The sequence below is a fragment of the Thermobia domestica genome, chromosome 6 (genome assembly GCF_964235325.1).
Source record: "Thermobia domestica chromosome 6, izTheDome1.hap1.1, whole genome shotgun sequence".
Lineage (NCBI taxonomy): Eukaryota > Metazoa > Arthropoda > Insecta > Zygentoma > Lepismatidae > Thermobia > Thermobia domestica.
The window spans coordinates 248852613-248873574 of NC_137459.1; the positions used below are offsets into that span (position 1 = coordinate 248852613).

Sequence of the window (20962 nt, forward strand, 5' to 3'; positions counted from 1 at the left end):
ATAACTATCTCAGGCTAAGTTTTCTTTCTTCTTTCTTTTAATTCATTTAGTGCATTCAGAACTTTATAAAGGTCTTATGTTGAATGTTGTTGTATACCTTAACGTCAGAGCACCTGATTCTCCCAAAGAAAGTCTAAAATCTGATAAAAAAAATCACTTTCAATGTGATCACCTTAGTTGTACCAATAATACACTAACAAAAAAAAATCAGGTCGGTTTTAAAGTTTTTTTTTCAGGTGGGTCCAACCCGAAAAAAACACCGGGTTTTTTTCGGGCTGGACCCACTTGGGCAAACCCTGACCCAGGGTCGTGCATTTGTCTGGCCATCATTCGAGCAGTGAACGGGTGGGTTGTTTTCGAGGAGGCAAACACCATTTGTCAGCATGCCATGCTCTGAGATTTCACAGAATCCCTCAACGCACGCAGCAGTGAGGCATAGTATATAATGGTAATTGTGGTCCCTTTGTCTGGAAAGCAAGTAGTAAAATCCCATGTTGATCCCAAATGAACGAGATCATCATTTTAGTCGCTCAGAGGTTGACACTGACTCCCTTTGGTTGTGGTACTTTTATTCAGCGATTCAATATATGATTCAATCTCGAGTGCATTATTCTCGCAACATAATACAAGAATTCAGCGTATCTCTTCTTCCGAGATAGGAAAAGAAGAAAAGTTATTTTTGCACTGTGTGTGTGTGTGTGCTCTGGAATACACAAATAAATATATATATATAAAACGACGCTGTACATTTTCAAGTGATTATCTTAAGGAATTTCAAGAAAACAAGAAGTAAATTCAATCATGATGGTTGGTATTTTCCAGTTATGTTTCCACAATAAAAAAAAAACACGCTTTGTCAGCTTAATTCGTACAGTGGAACATATATAGAAAACGTATTGAAAGGATGACACAGGAAATGAGGTTTAGAATCGTAAATCCATCATTCTTCCACCTTGCGAAAATACATTTATACTATTTCACATCGGCACATTTTCACGCAAACGTATTGCCGTTATCTACTTTCTCTTTCAAAATATTATCTCCTTAAAAAATCTCAAAGTTCTGGAGAACATATATATACTCTATAAAGCTACTTTTCTTTGATTTACATATATTATTTCATTTGGTACGAAAATTCAACATGATTAAAACTTAAAGTGTAATATTGTTCTTGCAGGGCTCATGGTGGTTTGGTTTGGTCTCTTGTAAATAGTTGAAAAATGACCAAAAGCACACGAAAAAGTGACCAAAATCTCATCATACCCCTTTTTTCCTTTGTCAATTTCTCCATCACCTCTCTCTCTGTTTGTTGTTTTGTTTCATCTTTTCCTCTTTACTTCTTCTTTTTTGAGCTTCATCCTTTCTTAGGTTTTCTAAGTATGCTTTGTAGTTACGGTAAGCAGACAACAGATGTACGAAGCTTCTGAGTAAGTGGAACCAGTTCTGCCGAATTTCTGAATTTTTTCATCCCAGACATTATATTTAACTTAGCACTGAGAGTTCTCAAAGCCATGAAATATTCAAATTCATCACCTACTCTTAAGAAGAACATACAAGAAGCATAACACAAGACGAACATGATGAACCACACACACACACACACACACACACAACGTTTAGCGGAGCGTTAACTATCACGAGAGAAAACTAAAAGACTATTATGATAGAAGAAAGAATAGACACAGAAGGGTTCTCAACCCCACCTTGAGAGCTTAAGCATCCACCAACCATCCACTGTGCTTTAGAAAGAATAAAAGCTGAAGTGTGAATAAAGCTGACTGTTTCACATGCGGCAGTAGGTACTGAAGCTTTCAGAAGAGTGATGAGTAACAAGTTTCTGCCTTTTTCCATTTATTTTTATATTTTTCTTAGAAAACTGCCAATGCAAAACATAAATCACACGAAAAAGTCACTTTACCTCCCAAAAAAGGAACTTTTCGTGACAAATTTGAAAAAAAAAAAGTAACCTTTAGTGACCAACTTGAAAAAAGTAACTTTTAGTTAAAAGAAGTGACTCGCTATGAGCCCTGTTCTTGTGTACGTTGTACATTGATTCTACTGGAACATTTTAAGCTACGCTAAGAGTTAGACAACACGACTTCATTCCTAATTAGGTTGAAAAGCATGGGTCATGGTAAGGGCCGATTTCTGCCTATCAATGGAGTTTTATGAAAATTGATACCTGTTAACTACACAATATTCCGCGTCAAAGGTCGTTTAGATTATGTTGAGATCATTTCCGGTTGTCCCTGTAGAGCGTCCGGAAGTTACCGCTAACTCAAACCTTCGAAAAGCCGACGTAGGTGCGTGAGAAACGGATTTTCGTGGAAAGCGCCAACATTATGGCAAAATTCTTAATAATGTTTTGTTCTGCTGATAAAGGCACATAAAATAACCAAATAGCAAGACCACAGGTTGATTTGTTACATCATGAGAGCAATTTGTTTAGGAAAAAGCGTGTTCGGTCAACCTGTATTTCGCTATCAATATTGGTTTTCGGAGTTGTAGTAACAATAGAGCGGACACTCAGAACAACACCAAAAGTGTTAAACTGTAGTCTGATATGTCTACTTGAATATAATAGAGATTCAGATTGTTCTTGAAGTCCGCTATATATAAAACAAAACGTTGCACTTGAAATCGCATGTATGATATGAATCCACAGTAAAGCACAAAAAAAAAAAAAAAAAAAAAAAAAAAAAAAAAAAAAAAATCAATTATGCAAACAATAAACTATCAAAGGAAAATATGTAAAGGCTTTTGTGTAAAATATCGTCCTGAAGAATGCTTGATCGTATTCTGCATCGTCAGTTCAGTCATCATCCACTTTACCCTGGGCATCTTTAACGTAATCCTCCTAAGATGCTGGACTATGGAATGCGGTTGGGTTGTGCGTGCGAAACCCTAGATACCACAAAACCGAAGCTACGTGAGCACAGAAGCCTATCACCCTGGCACCGGCCTTACACGGGGAGTACGATTCCAGAATATCAGCAACATCTTATTTTATCCAGAGAGTGTAGGTGCGGGAAGCCGTGTGGCGAGACTGGACTTTAACACGACTGACATAATCCTTTTGCTAATTAAGAAAGAATTCATGGGCGAATCCAGTGTGCACATGCTCCTTAGTATAGCTTTATGCTTGTTTGAGTTGGAAAACGTCGATAGTTAGTTTACGCAGCATTTCTTCGGACAATACTGGGAAGTTCGAGAGATCTGCCGCATCCTACAAACTACTACACAGGATACAGCATCCGACCAGAATGCATCTTCGGCCCAAAAGAAGCCATCAGTCTGTACCGCCACGCCAAACAAAGATAAACCATCAAGCCAACTCTCAACGACAATCCATAATCAACCAGCAGATCCAACCTCAGCACCGATCAGAGGCAGACCAGCGGGAAGTCACGCTGAACAGTCAACCAAACGACATTTCATAAAAGACGACTAAGGATCTAGAGTTTGTCCCAGAAGCAACACAAAAGTGTGTAAAAGCCCATAAACGGTAACATTTCTCTTGACGAAGACAACTTCTGCTCACAACAAGTGCATTTATCTGCCCAAACAGTTCACAGTTTATTGTAATTCCCGCTCAGGCACAAGCGCAGATATATATATATATATATATGAAGGTTAATGTCATAGTCCCAGACAGCTCCAGGTGATGCGCACATCACTTCGATAACAAGAACTTGAAGCCAGATGTTTACGTGAAATAAGCCAACCAGTCTCGTATGGCAACAAAAATGTGTTGTCCAATCCACCAATTCCAGAATGAAGAGATTTAAGTCCCTGAACATATTATGCCTAATACCCAGATTCCATTATTGGGGACTATGTGCGAATTGTTTGTGCGTTTTGCAATATACTTAGGCCTCCACTCATACTTGACACCTCCCACGACGAGTACATTGCACGAAGGATGCATGCTCTTCTTCACAAAGAAAACGAAGCTCTTCTTGCTCTTCTTCACATTGTACCAATATATATATATATATATATATATATATATATATATATATTGGTACAATGCGCGGCAAAAAACCTGCAACATGAGCATATAAGTTTATTGTGAAATGACGAAGTCTTTTGTTCCAAAATAAGTGTGCACGGGAGGAGGCCGAGGTTTATGCTGGCGTGATTCGTTGCACTTAGACGTTATGTTCATTCCCTGTGCTGTTAGGCGTAGTTTCACAATAAACTTACATCCTCATGTTGCAGGTTTTTTGCCGCGGATTGTACAATATGAACGGAAAGCGTACCTAGGTAATATGTGTTTAATAACTTAGAACATCTTCGAAAGTTACTGCTTAATACAAATAATTAACATGCAAACATTAAATTACGCTACAACTTATTATCACTGTCTCGTATCTTCTGCAACTTTGTCACAAGAACACCACGTAATAAGAAGACTGTAAAGAAGAGATTAAACTAAGAAAGAAAATAATAATAATAATAATAATAATAATAATAATAATAATAATAATAATAATAATAATAATAATAAAAACGATCACAGAATATCAGATCAGACACGGATAATAAAAGTAAATAACCGAATACCATTAAAGAAGCAGCAGCAAAAGCAATAGCTACGAAAACAAAGAAAGAAAATGAAAACGACAGAAACATAGCAAAGAATTCAGAAAATATAAATAGCACAGAAGACACAAATAACGAGAACAATCCAAATCATGAAATCTAAGACAGTTAGCACACCAAATGAATAAATTATTGTCACAGAAAGCGAACAAAGTAGAAACTTTTAACAAAATCCACCCAATAATATACTGCACAGCCTTAGCCATAAGAACCACAGAGGAGAGAAACAAAAACAAAGACGAACTAGAGAAATAAACTAACAAACCCCAGAAGAAATATCCATGGGAAAAAAGGCCTAACAGAAATATAGAGCAACATTTAGGAAGAAACCAATACGAAAGAGGTAACAGAGGGTAACAATTAACGGTAACAGAGGAAAACAATGAGAACACATGTAGAAAATTTTCAACAAAGCAAAGGCACACGGGACGCGAAGAACACAACAAACAAATAACAGAATACGAAAATACACTGGAAAACAAAAACTTACACTGAAAAGATATAACAGTAGACTGAAAAGATATAACAACAGCTTAGCAACAAGAAAGGATAACAGACTGTTCACACTGAACGAGAAGTATCACACGAAACTGACAGCAAAGCAAATCCCTTAGAAAACAGAACAAATACAGAAACAAAAATAGAGTACTACTGGAAATAACTATGGAAAACGAAACACACGTACGTAATACTGAAGCAAAATGTTCAAAATAATAACAATAATAATAATAATAATAATAATAATAATAATAATAATAATAATAATAATAATAATAATAATAATAATAAAGATTAGCACATTGAAAACAAGGAAACCAATGGAAAATTACGAAATAACAGATCGAGAAGTTAGAGAAGTAATAAGAAAAAATACGCAACTGGAAGACACCACGAAATAATAAGATCCATAATCATTAGTATAAACAACTCAAAACACTTCCCGGGACAATTTTGAACTATATCAGAAAGTTCACAGAAAATCCTGCAGAAATGCCGAATTTTTTCACGAGAGGAAGAACATAATACCTAATCCAGAAGTAACACAAAGATAATCGACCCAACAACTACAGACCAATAACATGCCTAAACACCATATATACAATGATGACAGCATGTGTTACGAATAAAATAACAAAACATTGCGAAGTGAACAATAGCAGTGCAGCAGAAAGGTTGCAAAAGATACCCACAGGCATGTAAAGAGCACTTAGTAATAGACGCGGTAATAACAAACCAGGTTCATGATGAAAACAGGAACATATACACAGCATATATAGACTATCAAGAACGCATGCGACTCAATACCGCACTCCTGGATCTTGTACTGTTTGAAAATGTATGGAGTAAACAAGAAATTTATACTGTTTGTACAAAACATTAGCAGATGGAATACAACACTATAAACAAAAGATAATTACATAGAACCAGAGATAGAAGATATGCAATTGAAGTGGTGAATATTCCAAAGAAATAGCTTAACTTCGCTGCTATTCTACTTAGGACCCAATTCATTGTCAGAACTACTGTTGAGCGTTGCTAGTCAACAAGAAGTATGGATTGAACTGAACCAAAACAGACAGACTTAAAATAACACACATAATATATATGGATGATATTAAACTATACACAAGCACGGAAAATCAATTGAGGAATCTACTGAAGATCACTGAAATGTTCCCGACAGATGTAAGAATGAAGTTTGGAATAGAAAAATGCAAAACAATGAAGGTTAATCAAGAGAAACAAATAGCCAAAGAATATAAGTTAACCACGGAAGACACAATAGAATTCATGAAGACGAAAGAAGTATACTAAGTTCTAACCACTCCAGAATAGAATACTAAAAGATAAAGGAGGAAATAAAATTACCAACAGAAATTTGAAAGATATATGCAAAACAAATCTCAACAATAAGAACATACGTAAGGCTACTAACATGTTTGCGATATCGGTTTCTACATACTCATTCGTAATAATAGAATGGACAGAGAGCGAACTAACAGACCTCGAAAGGAAAACTAGAACAGTAATGACAGAGAACAGAATACTATACCCACGAGCTGCTAAAGAAAGTATTATTAACAAGAAAAGGAGGAGGAAGAAGACTACTCACATCCGAAATTTACATTATAGGCAAATTCAAATACTAAGAAACTATTTCTATGAAAAACAGGAAAATTCAGAACTACACAAAGTAATGTAAAAGCGCACCACAAATATACAGCACTTCACTTAAGCCAGACGGAGGAATCGAAAGTAATACAAGCATTACAAAGAACAAAGGACATAAAGAACCAATGAAGAGGAGAAAAAAAAAAGAAAAGAAAAACTACATGGGCGATTCCCGGAACAAGTAACCCAGGAACATATAGATAGGGTTACAATATTTCAGTGGTTGAAAATAAAGATATTTACACCTAGAAACAGAAGGCTTCATCCACGGAATAGACGACAATAATAAATATAAAAAGCACATTCTGAAAAACATCACCATACAAGATGACAAATGCAAAAGATGTCAAATATATAAAGAAACAATACATATCACAGCTGGATGCTCAATGATAACACAAACTGGTTAGAAGGAGAAACACGACAAAGTGGCAAAAATCATACATCAAGATATAGCAATGAAACAGACAATGATATCAGAAGTAGTACCAACCGGAAGCCATACTAGTAACAGATAAACACGAACTTCATTGGGATAGAACAACGCCAGTGATAAAGAATCATCATAAAAGGCCGAACATCACAGTAATAAACAAAGAAAAATGAAATGAAATCTTTAAGTTTTACGTCCCACGGTTATGCCGGTCAGGCTAAAGGAGACGGTGATAATGAGAGATGAGTGAAATGGTGGAATGAAGAAAGTGGGAGGAAACGGGAGAACCCCGAGAAAACCCACGAGCACGGTGTTTGTCCACCACAAAGTTCACTTGGCGGAGGCTGGGATCGAACCCGGGACCCCAAGCACCAGAGGTGAACGCTCTACCACTGAGCCACCGCGCCCCCCAGTAATAAACAAAGAGAAAGAGACATCACAATAACAAACGCAACAAACCTGCAAAAAGCACACAGAGAAGACATAAAGAAAGTACAAACTAGCCTAAAACATAAAAGAATAATGGAAGACCAACAATGTAAAAATAATACCAGTAGTAATGCTGGATACCGGAGTGGTCTACAAGACGTTGAGCAATGCACTTGAAACAGTTGGAATTGAAGAAAAAACAAAGGTGACCGTAATATTGGACACACACAATTGTAAGAAACTTCCTGTAAGCTCCAGAATATAGGGAAAACAGAAAGGAAAATAATATACTTGGGTGGCCCGTATATCACTTGCTCCGATGAGGAGTGGAGAAAACAATAATAATAATAATAACTGCGTACCATTTTCACATTACTTCATGCATGGCTTCAAGAAAATCATTCTTGATTTTTCTAACTTGAATTCGCTTTCAAACAGTCTTAAGTTAAAGTAACCAATTTCATTTGTGTAATCTAAATACTTCTTTGCGTGGCCTATTAACGAAAGCAACTCACCTTTTAGAGATGATGTTATTGAACATGTCCTTGGAGCACTCGATAACTTATCACTGTTAACTGCGTTACACGTTTTGTTAGTTACAACTGATTCACCCTCAACTTTCACTACAGAACAATCTACACTCCCTTTTATCGCACAGGTACTTTCACTCACTGTACTATCACTATTCGTGCTGACGTCATTGCACAAATTTTGCTGGTGACTATTAAAATTCAATTCATTATCACCACTACTTTGATTTTTCGAATTGTCATTACTACGATCAAGCCTTGGTTCTGTAATCACTGACACTCTCTGTTGTAACGTCACTGCCGCGTTTGGTGATTGTGTAGTCCTACTTGAATTCACCAATGGATCACTTAACGAAGACGATAACCCAGATCCAGCCTGGGCTGACGTTTGCTGGATTACACCAACCGACGATGCTGATAATGAACCCACACCATGCAACGTAGTGGTCGCAGTAGTTGTTGTTGTTAACGCTGTAGTAGCTGCAGTTGTGGTTGTCATGGTGGTTGTCATCAGCATCTGGCTACCATGAAAGTTCTGCCCACAAAAGGCTTTATTTGCAACGAGTTTTGTGCTCGTACTGTTCTGCACAGGAAGCTTTCCTTGTTGGTGGGGCTGGGTTGAATACGGACTTCCCTGTGGATGATACTGAGATGGAGATCCCTGAATTTCTGATGATATAGGAAGGCGAACAGAAGATTGAGCGGGGCTGCCCTGTGGAGTGTAACGTGAACTTGATGGTGATGGGTCTGAAGGGTATGGACTAACACGTGACGAGTATGCTGCTGGTGATGGAGAAGGTTGACCATAGCTCGGTGGCGATGCCTGATTGAAGCTGTTGTATAATGGTCCTTGGTTCCACTGCGGCTGGCGAGGTGAGTTAGCTGGAAAATAAAAACACGTTTAGTGCTACTCCAAAAATACAGACATTTCTAATTCAATTAATTATTATACAATACTCACAAAAGTTATATTTTTATTTTTTCAGACAATTTCGCAGAGAGTATTCGATAAGATTTTTATCTATAGTAGTCACAAATTTCACAAAGATGTTTCTTTTTCATGTGAACATTTATAAAATTTATAAAAATAAATTGAATTGGATGGTTAATTCTCTTGACTTCTTGGATCAATTAAATTATTATTGATACAGAAATGTTGAATAGTGCAAGAATCGTTCCTGAAGCTCTCGTCTATCAAGCAATGAGACTAAACAGACTAACTAGTTGATATATATAAAAAAAAAAAAAAACACTACCAGAGTACTCGTAAGTCACTACAATGGCACCAAATAACTTATATGTTTATTCAAAAAGAATACAAAAGTTATGTACAAAGTTTAAATAACAAACTATCCTATACATACACAACATACGAAAAACACGAAAAAAAAGCGAAAAACGTCATTAAAAGTTTATACTGTTAATAATACTGCGCATTAAATATCCAAATACAAACTAGTATTACAAAACGATCAGAAAATTCTACTGTGAATCAACCGGCGGGAGGTAATGTGGTTCGGATTACACGTTAATCAGTAGGTCCACGTCTCATACAGCCTCGCTGTTGAACGGGACGTTAAACTCAAAATCAACTTAACTCTACTATGAATCAAGGCCAAATTGTACGACGTTCAATTACGTAGCAATAGCAATACCAAGTTGTTACGAGCCTCTGATATTCACGAATGACAATGAACTGATTAGTCAAAAAGCCAGCTAGTCTATTTACGCCGTAGGAATGAAATAAACACAAGAATAGTTACCAAAATGAATTACACAAGTGCTTAAAGCAGTAAGCGCTTATATAACATACAGTAAGCAACTACACGAATAGAGTATAGTGAATAACCAAAGATATGAATCATATTAGGCTATAAATTGAATTGAATTGAAAAAGGCTTTATTCAAGAGGACGAGATTCAGCATATTGCTATTCTACCACCTAACCCTTATCAATTAATGGAATGCAAGAATTTAATTCGAATATCAGAGCGAACATTACAATTTATTATATCATTCACTTCGCGAAAGTAGCTACAAAACTCCCGAACACCAGAAAAAGGTATAACAAAGCATGATTTTGCTGACAAACAGTATGGGTACCTTTAAAATCATGAATGTTACTTTTTGGTAACAATAAAAATAACTCTTTTGTAATATTCTCTTCAAGAAGTACAGGTCAATGACTTCCTTGAAGCAAATGTCAAGTTATACAAAGATAACCGTAACACATCTTTCCTTCTGCTCCTGTATATTTTCTGTTTCCCAATGAACACAGCTATGGTAACTATTCCTTCAGTTCATTTTACATGTTCACTCACTTAGGCAAGAAGTGATTTTCAAAATTTACACTGTTTTTTCACGAAGTACACGCGCGCAAATTTTAATGCAGTGATCGGAATAAACTTCAGTCACGCCTTGCAATGAACGCTCCACGTACGGTTTCACTTTTCAAATTAAACTAACGTACACTGATAGCTTATTTATACATGAAATAGTTGTAGTATAGAATGAACTTACATTAGAACATATAGTTATAGTACAAAATCAAATACTGGTAGTAAAACAGTATAAGTATTCCTGACCCTTACTACTCGAGAATCTATACATCTAACGTCTTGGGAACTGGGATTTCTAAGTTTCTAATAAGAAGTGGTTCTTTTACGATAAATAAATAAAATCATTAACGTCACAAGATTACAATTAAATTACAGCTTCAATCGGCAACTGAATCTGAGACCATTCACGTTAGTCAGGGACCATACGGTTTTTCGTATGCTCATTCTTGAAGAAAGCAAAGGACTATTTCTCATGAGTTTCCAGATGTCTCAGGATATCAAAATACTATGGTTTCACTTTCACACTGGCGTGATTTCAAAATGACGGCTAGAACTTTCATAAAATATGCGATACGTCGGGTCCCTCGTTTTTTAATAATAATAATAATAATAATAATAATAATAATAATAATAATAATAATAATAATAATAATAATAATAATAATAATTTATGCTTTGATACTACTTTCACAATGGTGTCGCTTCAAACTAGCAGCTGGAGTTTTCATAAAATGTGCGACATTTCGAGTCTCCAAGCTCCAATTTTGATGATTACCTTTTTACTTTACTTTATATTTTAATAGTAGACAAGTCTGTGAAAATATACGTTTTCAATATTTTTGTCATGCGATAATTTCACGTTCCTGACTAGATATATTTTACACTGCTGTACTCGAAACTGATTTTCTTTTATTGCAGGTAACGGAGTGATGAAGCCGTAAGAGAGAGGATGAAAGCATTTACCAAGTATAAGTTTCCACCGTCGGTTAAGAGGCGGCATCCATCGGACACCATACGAACACTGTGTTTGTTGTGCCAACAGGGAACAAGAAAAGTGTATCGGAGTCAAAACTAAGGAAAGTTATACAAATGCATCAAGGACAGAGCAACATGGAGTGACATAGAATGTGTAAAATAGTAGATGACTTGGAAGCAAGAAAGGCAAGACGACATCGCTCTTGCTATCAAAGGGCAACGCACAAAGGACATATGACATAATGTTTCTGAAGCCGTGTCAAAGCTTGTAGCAGTGGGAACATGAAGAAAATCTTTCCTTGAAAACTCTCTTTCCAAGAGCGAAAACTACTTCTTAAGTTAAATAATTTTTTTTATCACGGAGCAACCAAGCACAATCAATTGCATCTGGTACAAACTGCTACTACTGAGAAAAGGCTTTTAAGAGCTATGGAACTTAACCAAGACGACAGGCTACGTGTAAGAGTAAATGAGAGTATAAACTCTGCCAATGTTCATGCAATTGATGTAATGTATCACAAGAACTGTTAGAACAAGCACATCAACAAGAAGTTTAAGGCTGACAAATGTTTCAAATAGAGAACAAGATGAATGTAATGAAGCATCAGATATAGAATGCATTAATGGAATGAAATATATTTCTTGGAAGACGGGAATGTAACAAATATGGTCGAAGTGGAAACAATGTATAAAAATATTTGTCAAATGGCGTTCCTAAAAGCGAAATGAAAACTATACGGCAACTTGGGAATACAATTGAAGAAGAACTTATAGTTAGACGTGCAGTTTAGCACTCCGAAACGCAAGTAAGAATCTAAGAGGGTGTCACTGAAAGAAGCAAAAGATATAGCACTGACGCAAGCAAAGCTGATGTTGGAAACAATATGAGGAGTTTATACTTTGCGGCCAACAACTGTACATCAGGAAATTGATAATGGAAGCAAAAAAATGAAACTTTGACAGAATCTCTAATACAGGACAATATTGATGATATTGTTCTAATGTAGTTGTATTATTTCTTCTTCAAGTGGTGTTTAAGCAGACATGACCAGTGTCAGCGCTAACAAGCTGTCAAATGAGAAAAAAATAAAACAAAAGAGAGAAAAAGAGCTGTTCGGTTATCACAAAGTTTGATGTATGAATATATGACATCACACTAAGTAGCAAAACAGACGTCAAGGCATCTCGCAACGTTCGTGATATTCATGTTCCATTAGCAATTGGTATAGCAGTTCACAAGACAACACGAAGCAAACAACTTATTAAACTTCTTGATGGTTTTCGATGTTGTGTGGACTATCACCGGATTATACGCCTAGATGATATAGCATATGAGGTTTCAAAAGAAATGCAAAGAATAGAGGAGTTTACCTTCCACCTGAAGTCACAAAAGGTAGGTTCATATTTTGTGTAGCCGATAATATTGGCTTCCAAGAAGATACACCAGACGGTAATAGAACTCTAGATTGAACTGTTTTTACAATCTCCCAGGAGCTGAGATATGATGAGAAAAGATCTTTAATGCTAAACAAACAGTCATGTGAAAGTTCTGTGAGAGGTTTCAAAGAACAACAATTAGAACCGTGTACAGTTTCCCTCAAAATTAAACCATGCCTGCTCTTAATGCAGAAACAAATACAAAAACATACAACCTTGAAATGGAAACAGCAAAATTACATAACACTGTATGGTTTGTATTACAGACGTTTGTACTATCGTCCCTGATCTAGCATTATCAAGTTACTAATACAAAAGAATTTTCCTCTCATCAAGGCTCAGATAATATGACCCCTTCTGAATCTAACTACGTATGCACTTGGTCGGCGTACAACACCCTTATATGTTCTGAAAGAAAGAGAACTGAGGTATCTGTGCTCCACTCATTCCTGCATCCCCTACGAACAGTCAAACTGAAATTGCATTCATGAAGACATTGGAGAAAACAAATAGTTTCGTGAACTGCAATGCAAAGAAAGTTGTTATTACACTAGATATGGAACTTTATAGACCAGTCAAGCGTCAATTCAAACAAATAACCAAAACAAATGGATTCTTAAGCCTGGAGAGCTTCATATTTTGTTATGGCACAGCTGAGAACCATTAGTAAATACACTGATGGAACAGGTATCCCTGAATTGTGGATTGAGTCTGACATACAGCCCTGCAACTGTGAAGCAAATCTTGGAAGGAAGACACATACGGAGAACATTAGATGCTCGTAAGACTACACTCATAACTCTTTTTGCCCTGTATGAAGAAGCTTTTTATGAATAGCACCCTGACATACAGGAGGTTCTATTATGTAATTCTAAACTCCATATTGAAGTGTTCATTAGCGGTAGATATTACAAAAGCTCACAAAGAACTTGTATCTACCTTGAAGTGTGAAAATCTTATCTCCAGGTTAGAAAGTTTGATACTTCAAAGAAACATTCCAGTCCGACATTCAAAGTAGTACCGCAGTATTGGAAGACGGTAAGAGTCCTTGCTAACACTTGTCTCATCTGTGCGAACAGGGAATTGAGATCTGCATCTTTCTTCAATGCATGACTACAAAATATTATATTGCTTTGGATCTCCTGAATTAGTCAGGCATCTCTGCTTTGCACTCGGCTGAGATGGAAATCTTAGAACCAAAAGACCAGAGATTTGGGAAGAATTTACCGCTTGCATAGTTGCGCTCCCTTTCTTTAAGAAGCAATAGATTTTAGTTATAAAAATTTTATTTTAATGCTGGGCTGTTCTCTAGTTGAACCCTTTGATATAGCATTTCTACGAAACATTTCATATTTGGGAATACACAGTATAGCACGGCAGAAGAATAACATAGGGGGACAAGTGTAAAGGACAGGTGCAACTGATAGTATGGAATAGAATTCGTTAATAATAGGTTGGCTATTTTACAGTTGTTTTGAGTGCTTTATTGATATTTTTTTCACAAGTATGTGATCCTTTTATTATCTCTTCCTCAAAAATCAATTTTTCTGTTACGCAATATGGTTTTCTTTACTTTTCACTTGTTACTGCTATTTTAATTTCGTCTTGTAATTATTCTGCTATAACATAACATACTGTTACGTAGTTTTTCGATTGAATTGAAATTGTTGGTCTGAATTTCGAATCGGTCCAAGAAGAGCAACTCGAAACGTAGCCTTCAACGTTGGTTGAAATAACTGAACAGGATACAAAGAATGGATTCGATGTAGTCACTTCGATTTAGTAGCAACTGCAAAGGAATCGATTAGCCGTGCAACCATGTCGAACAAATGAATACAGAGCTTTAAACAGATAGGTAGCAGCAACATTTATTTACTTCTACAAAAGGCAGAAACCTACCATTTCTCATATGATGATAATAATATATTTAAAAAAAAAGTGTGAGGATGGAGTGAGGGTTAAAAACAAAATATAACAGAATTTCGCCAGTTACTGTAACTTACCGGATATAATACTCTAGTCACGTTCAAAACAACTGGATTTAAATTTTGAAAATACAGTGTTTGCTTTTTTTTATGTTGCAAAATTGCACATTTCAAATCGCTTCTTGTTTGTCTCTGTTACCTTTATTATATGATTTTAAATAAATTTATTTCTTCTCCATACCGGTGTGGCTCTTCAATTGCGTGAGAAGATCGAGGTATGTTTGAAGGTGACTGTATGTAAGGTAATGCTTATACTCTATCGATACATATTTTTTATTCTTTCTTAGAAACAGGAAATGGTACGAGAAAGTACATTTACATTTTCTGATAATGTTATGACAAAGATCAACTTACTGGCACTGAGTTGAGAAAATTTAATCCTTTCATGTTGCCACCAACCTTTGGTTGAAGAAAAAAGTACGTAATTTAGTGTCAAATGTACACTCAATTTTACCACTTACATTAATGGAGACAATTACTGACATTGGCATTAATTAGTTTTCTTTTCAATTTTATTCTTTCTAAACACTATTACAGTACATATAACAATAATAACCGCAATTCGGTTATATCACAAATTGTACATATTTATTCATCTAAACTATAGCAGAAGATTATCCTGATACTGAAATAGTTACCTTGTGGTCCCTTAAAGACATTTGGATTCCTCAGAAGAATTGCTTTAAGCAATTCAGGAATATTCTGCTGCTGCTCCACCAGCAACTCAACAGTGGCGTAGTGATCTTTAAGTTCTCTGTAAAGTTAAGAGCAAGTATTGTTTACACAGTTTAAGAAGTGAAGGATTAATTTAAAGCCAAAATAATTAACATTACACAAATTTATCAAATATTTACTGGGAATCATATTTTGATTTTGATTTTTACTTTCTTACACTTTGTAGTTTGTCTCGTACAAAAAAGGACCTTGTACTTTGATATGGCTAATAACTGCACAGCTGCGGGTAGAGGTTACATTCCTGCTTTTAATTGTTAACCCAAGTTTGTGTCTTACAACATGAATTTGCCAACAACCGAATTTTTGCCCGTCTTCATCAACAAAAGGAAAGGAAAAGGGGACGATCTATCTTGTAATGATCTTGTAACTTTTAAGCGTACACCTTATAAAAAACGTTGAAATTTTGTACCATGCAAATATCAATTAGAGCAAGATTGTGTCAGATACTTCGCAAAATTGCATTACTTAACTACTTCAAAATAGGACAAAGGTCGTAACCATATTTATATGTGGGATTAATATTTGTGTAACCATAACTTTAGTTGCTGGGCAAACTAAAAGAAAATAAGTCCAATGTAAGCAATTAGAAATTCTGATTAAGCACGATATTTACTTATACCATACAGTGAGCCAAAAGCTTGGGGGTGCAAGTACTGTTAAACGAAAACTTAAAATACCACATTTCTTTCCAAGACTATGACACTAAACTATCACTAGCATCCAAATGATCACCTCTAAAACAGTAAAAGACGCAGCTGAGACGGACAGGACAATGCACATCGAAAGTGTCTTAGTGTCGAGTTGTATCATTAGTATATGACGTATTTCTAATAAATAGGAACATAGTTACACGGGATTGAAAATTTAACTTTCTTCTAAAGGCTTTATTCCGAAAAAATCAGTTAGATATGTATTACATCCAATCTCATAAGTGGTTTTAAATAAATGAAAAAGCTCGTAACGCTGTTTACAGCAATTTTGTATCTGAAACTGTTCCGAATATAAGATGATCATTGATACAGATTGCAACACTGATTACAATCGTGTACTTACAAGAACTTATAGTTACAACTATAAAAAACTATTTTTGTAATGTTATACAAACAGACGAAAGCAACAACTATTTTTAAAAATTCACAAATACGTCATATTAAGCAGTATAGCAATATATACCTATGTTTTTTGTATCTACGGAACAGTTTGAGGTATTAAAATGCTGCAAACGGCATTATCATCTTTACGTCTATTCAAAATTGTCACCTGATGTGATACGTCTAATTGTTTTTTTTTTTTTTTTTTTTTTTTTTTGAAATAAAGCCTTCTGAAAAGAAATCAAATAGGCCTACGTCGTATCACAATCATACTATTTGAGACTTAGGTACACTCATGTCCAAAATCATTGTCGCATATCTATAACTGTCTTCGTGTAAGAATATAATTTGATAATGATTTTGCCGGGTACTTTTAATACTGATGCTATGTGTATAATCGAGAAATGTATATTTGTGGTAAATTTCATAAAAAAAGAATTATAAATACGAACATTAGAATCAGTAAAACAAAATGTTGCTAAATGGAAAATAAAGTTTTATTTTCGTTTTATTGTTCTTATTTACTGCTCTTTTGACACGAAATTTTCCACATACATGTCTTTGCCGATTATACACACACTAACATTATAAGAAATACCGGGCGAATTCGTTATCAAATTATATTCTTACAGCAATATATTTATAGACATGCGACAATAATTTTGGACATGAGTGTACTTTGGATATGCACTGCCCCGTCCGTCTCAGTTGTTAGGCCTCTAAAATTTGGATGTTTGTTGCAACGCAGCGCCCTTATTTTCTAACCCTAAATAATAAACGTGGTATTGTATGTTTTAGTTTAACACGTTGACTTCAAATACGTTAACAATCTGGCGTAGTGTAATTTGAGAATATACAACTTTATATTAGGTTCGGAACACTGATAAACTGGTGACGCAGTGCAAAGAATGTCAAACCATTTCTACTGTTAATATTTTGATCATACAAAATTTCGGCGTATCTATTGGTTTAAATATGACTAGGTCGTTTCAACGTAAGTGATCAACTCTGTTTATACAAATATATATCGATTTTTAATACATGGAACAATTTGCTTTGTTCATAAAACTTACAATAAATAAATAAATACATATATATATATATATTAAACGAAGGGAGTTGGTGAAAGTAATTTGAACCATAATCCCAATGATTAGGTTTATGTTTGTTTGCAGCAGCAACATAAACCAAAATTTTGCTATTACAAAAAAACAATTAAAAAATCCAGAGGGAATTGCAGAAGCGCGAGAAGTACTATCACTTAAGTTCCAAAAATTTTGCGAAAAACTTTACAACAGATGCCGTGTCATACAGTATTGCTAGAAAAATCTATCGCAATGATCTGTCATCATACATATAGAATACAGCTCACTCAATCCCTGTCATCTGACGCAAAAATCAAATGGCTTGAGTTTCCAATTCTTTTAGTCAAATTCTGAAAAATGACCGCGATGTGTTGGGCAACCAATGGTTTTCAGATAATGCTCACTTTCATTCAGAGAGATACGTTAAGAAACAAAATTCACGAATCTGGACATTGGGAAATCCACATGCTGTTGTTGATAATCTTTACATTCAGAACTTGTTACCGTATGGTGTGCAATATATTCTGTTGTAATTTTGGTCCAGTGATCATGGATAGTAACATCACGGGTGAAGTGTATCTCAGGATTTTCCAGGAAGAATGTGTTCCGTTTTTGTTTGGTATGCTTGATGGTCCTTCCACCTGCTGGTCTCAACACGAAAGTGCAAGATCTCACAACAAAGATAGTCCTCGATTATCTTCGTAAGATGTTTGATAAATGTGTGTTATTCAACTGTTATCACCTCTTGCATGGAAAGGGGTTTGAATGGCCACCAATATCAACCGGATATGACTCCATGTGGCTATATTTAGGGTTACCTGAAGGGCAACTGCTGAAGACGAACCCCAATTCATGAACTGAATAGAAGCAGAAATTTCCGACATTTCTGGAGACACATTATTCACAGTGATGCGCAATTTTGTTCTCAGGTTGCGCCATGTCCGTGTCAAGCAAGTATCACACACTGAACATATTGTGTTTTAAATTCCCAAGTCTTGAGACCATTCCTCAAAGTTAAGAACGTCTTCTATCAAATGGTTTGTAAACTGTGAATAATTCCAAATTAAAAATCATTATATACATAATATTACTGAATTATACCGACAAACACTAAGAGGTGATTCCTCACATCAAAATAAGAGAAAAACTTCATATAGACCCGTGGGGAAAAGTGCATAGCTTCAAAGCTAGGGCTATCCAAAATCGTAAGAAAGATCAATTTCAACACGCACTATTTCGAATTCGTAAAGCCATGGAGTGGCGGTTCATATCAGTGTAAGCTAAGTCCTACATACTTAATACAAACACGCGTATTTCATCGAAATGTAATGGTTGTGCAGAGAATTTTCTACATTGCAATTATCCCCAGACATGCTCTCAATAAAATTCTCAGATAAGTTCTAATTTCAAGGTCGATCCAAAGTAGGCAAAAAGTAAAACCTAACAACAGTGGACACAGAATTCTTCGGCGGGAAGTCGAAGTGTTAGAGACCACCAGCACCACGGTCCCACGTGTTCGGAATATTCGTGCTCCAATGTTTTCCTTTACGCTTATACGTGAAAATTGATTGATTGATTGATTTTGAGTTTTACGTCCCGTTCAGCAGCGAGGCTATATGAGACGTGGACCTACTGATTAACGTGGAATCCGAACCACATGAGCTCCCGCCGGGAATCGAACCCGGGTCTCCCGCGCCAAAGGCGCGTACGCTAACCGCTTAGCCACGAAGGAGCTCGCTTATACGTGAAAAAACATGAAGTATAATGTGACAAAATACATCGCAGCACACGTTCTTCCGAACACGTGGAACCGTTGAACTGGTGGTTCCTAACACCTCCGACTTCCCGCCGACGCATTCCGTGTCCTCTGTTGTCAAGGCTTTCCTTTTGCCTACTTTGGACTCACCTTGAAATTAGAACATCTTACTGTTGGAAGCATGACAGGGAATTATACCCTGTAGGGTATCTCTTGAACATCCGTTGCATATTGATGAAATATGCATTTTTGTATTGCATATGTCTGACGTTTACGCTGTTTTCTTATTTTGTCTGGTTATATTCCAAAATATTTATTTTTGAAAAATGTCAAAGCAATTATAAACAACACTTCTTTTGTTTCCAGATTTCCATGTACTATTCCCCAGAACTTCTAATATAGTGAAATTTGAATATATTCATATAAAATATCTACAAAAATTCTTGACAGTCTTGTCTGAGAATCTTTCAAGGAAGCATTATGCTTTTTATTATCAAGGATTACAAATATTTGAAAGTTTCACTCATAATCTAAAAAAGGAACGAATAATTCATCTCCTTTCTCCAATGACAGTCTATCAGTAATGTCTATGGTCCAATCAATTCACACGAAGCTATTGCTAACATTATTTTTCAATAAATCAAAGGAATGTCAACAATAGCAAGAATATTTATACATACAAAAGGGAAACACAAAGATTATAATAATTTCTATAATTCGGTATAATTTCTCTATATTGGGCACACTGCCTTCTGCTCTAGCATTTTATAAAGTTATATTGTTATGTAACATTGGTTTTATTATAAATTTCCTGATTTTTTAAAGATTTTACGATTTCCCTAACTTTTTCAGGTACTCCAGTTACCTTTATCGTCGCAACTCTGCAAACTATATTGATTTTTTTCACTCAGCGTCTAACAGTCTAGAAGGATATTCTAATCCCACAGCTTCATAATGATATACGACCGATAACTACTATCGCCAATGCCGTCGATGGGCCTGGAACAGGCTCATTCTACATTTATTTTCATGTCATGTATAATCATTTCTTCCCAACATAGAGAGAGAACCCACTCAATCGACAACTTACATGCCAGAAAAAAATTGTTTCACGTTAATGACCGTGAATCTGCAGTTTGAAATTTGTATGTAGTGACGTATTTTCAAAGTATATTTGTCAAATCCCTGACATCTCAAAACTGCAAAACTTCCTACAAAGAAGTATTGCTAAACAATACGTTTGTGAAATAAGCCAGAGACAAACTGGTTCAAGTTGAAGATTCCGCTGCTCACTACCAATTGCGCTCCACCTCAACAAAGTGAGACATAAAACTTCTACGTCACATTAGGTAACCTGAATGAACAGCACGATAAACGAGGGCCACAAATA

General features: G+C 35.7%; 1 protein-coding gene across 4 annotated transcripts in view; it reads right to left on the reverse strand.

Moving 5' to 3' along the window:
* Window positions 1-20962, reverse strand: part of Nipped-B (Nipped-B cohesin loading factor) — a 212886-nt gene that overhangs the window by 89146 nt on the left and 102778 nt on the right. For all 4 annotated transcript variants that reach the window (XM_081762740.1, XM_081762741.1, XM_081762738.1 and 1 more), the window contains exons 4-5: window positions 15544-15659; window positions 8155-9051 (exon numbers count right to left, since the gene is read on the reverse strand). In XM_081762740.1, the coding sequence (XP_081618866.1) occupies window positions 8155-9051; window positions 15544-15659 (1013 nt within the window). The remainder of the gene's footprint in view (window positions 1-8154; window positions 9052-15543; window positions 15660-20962) is intronic.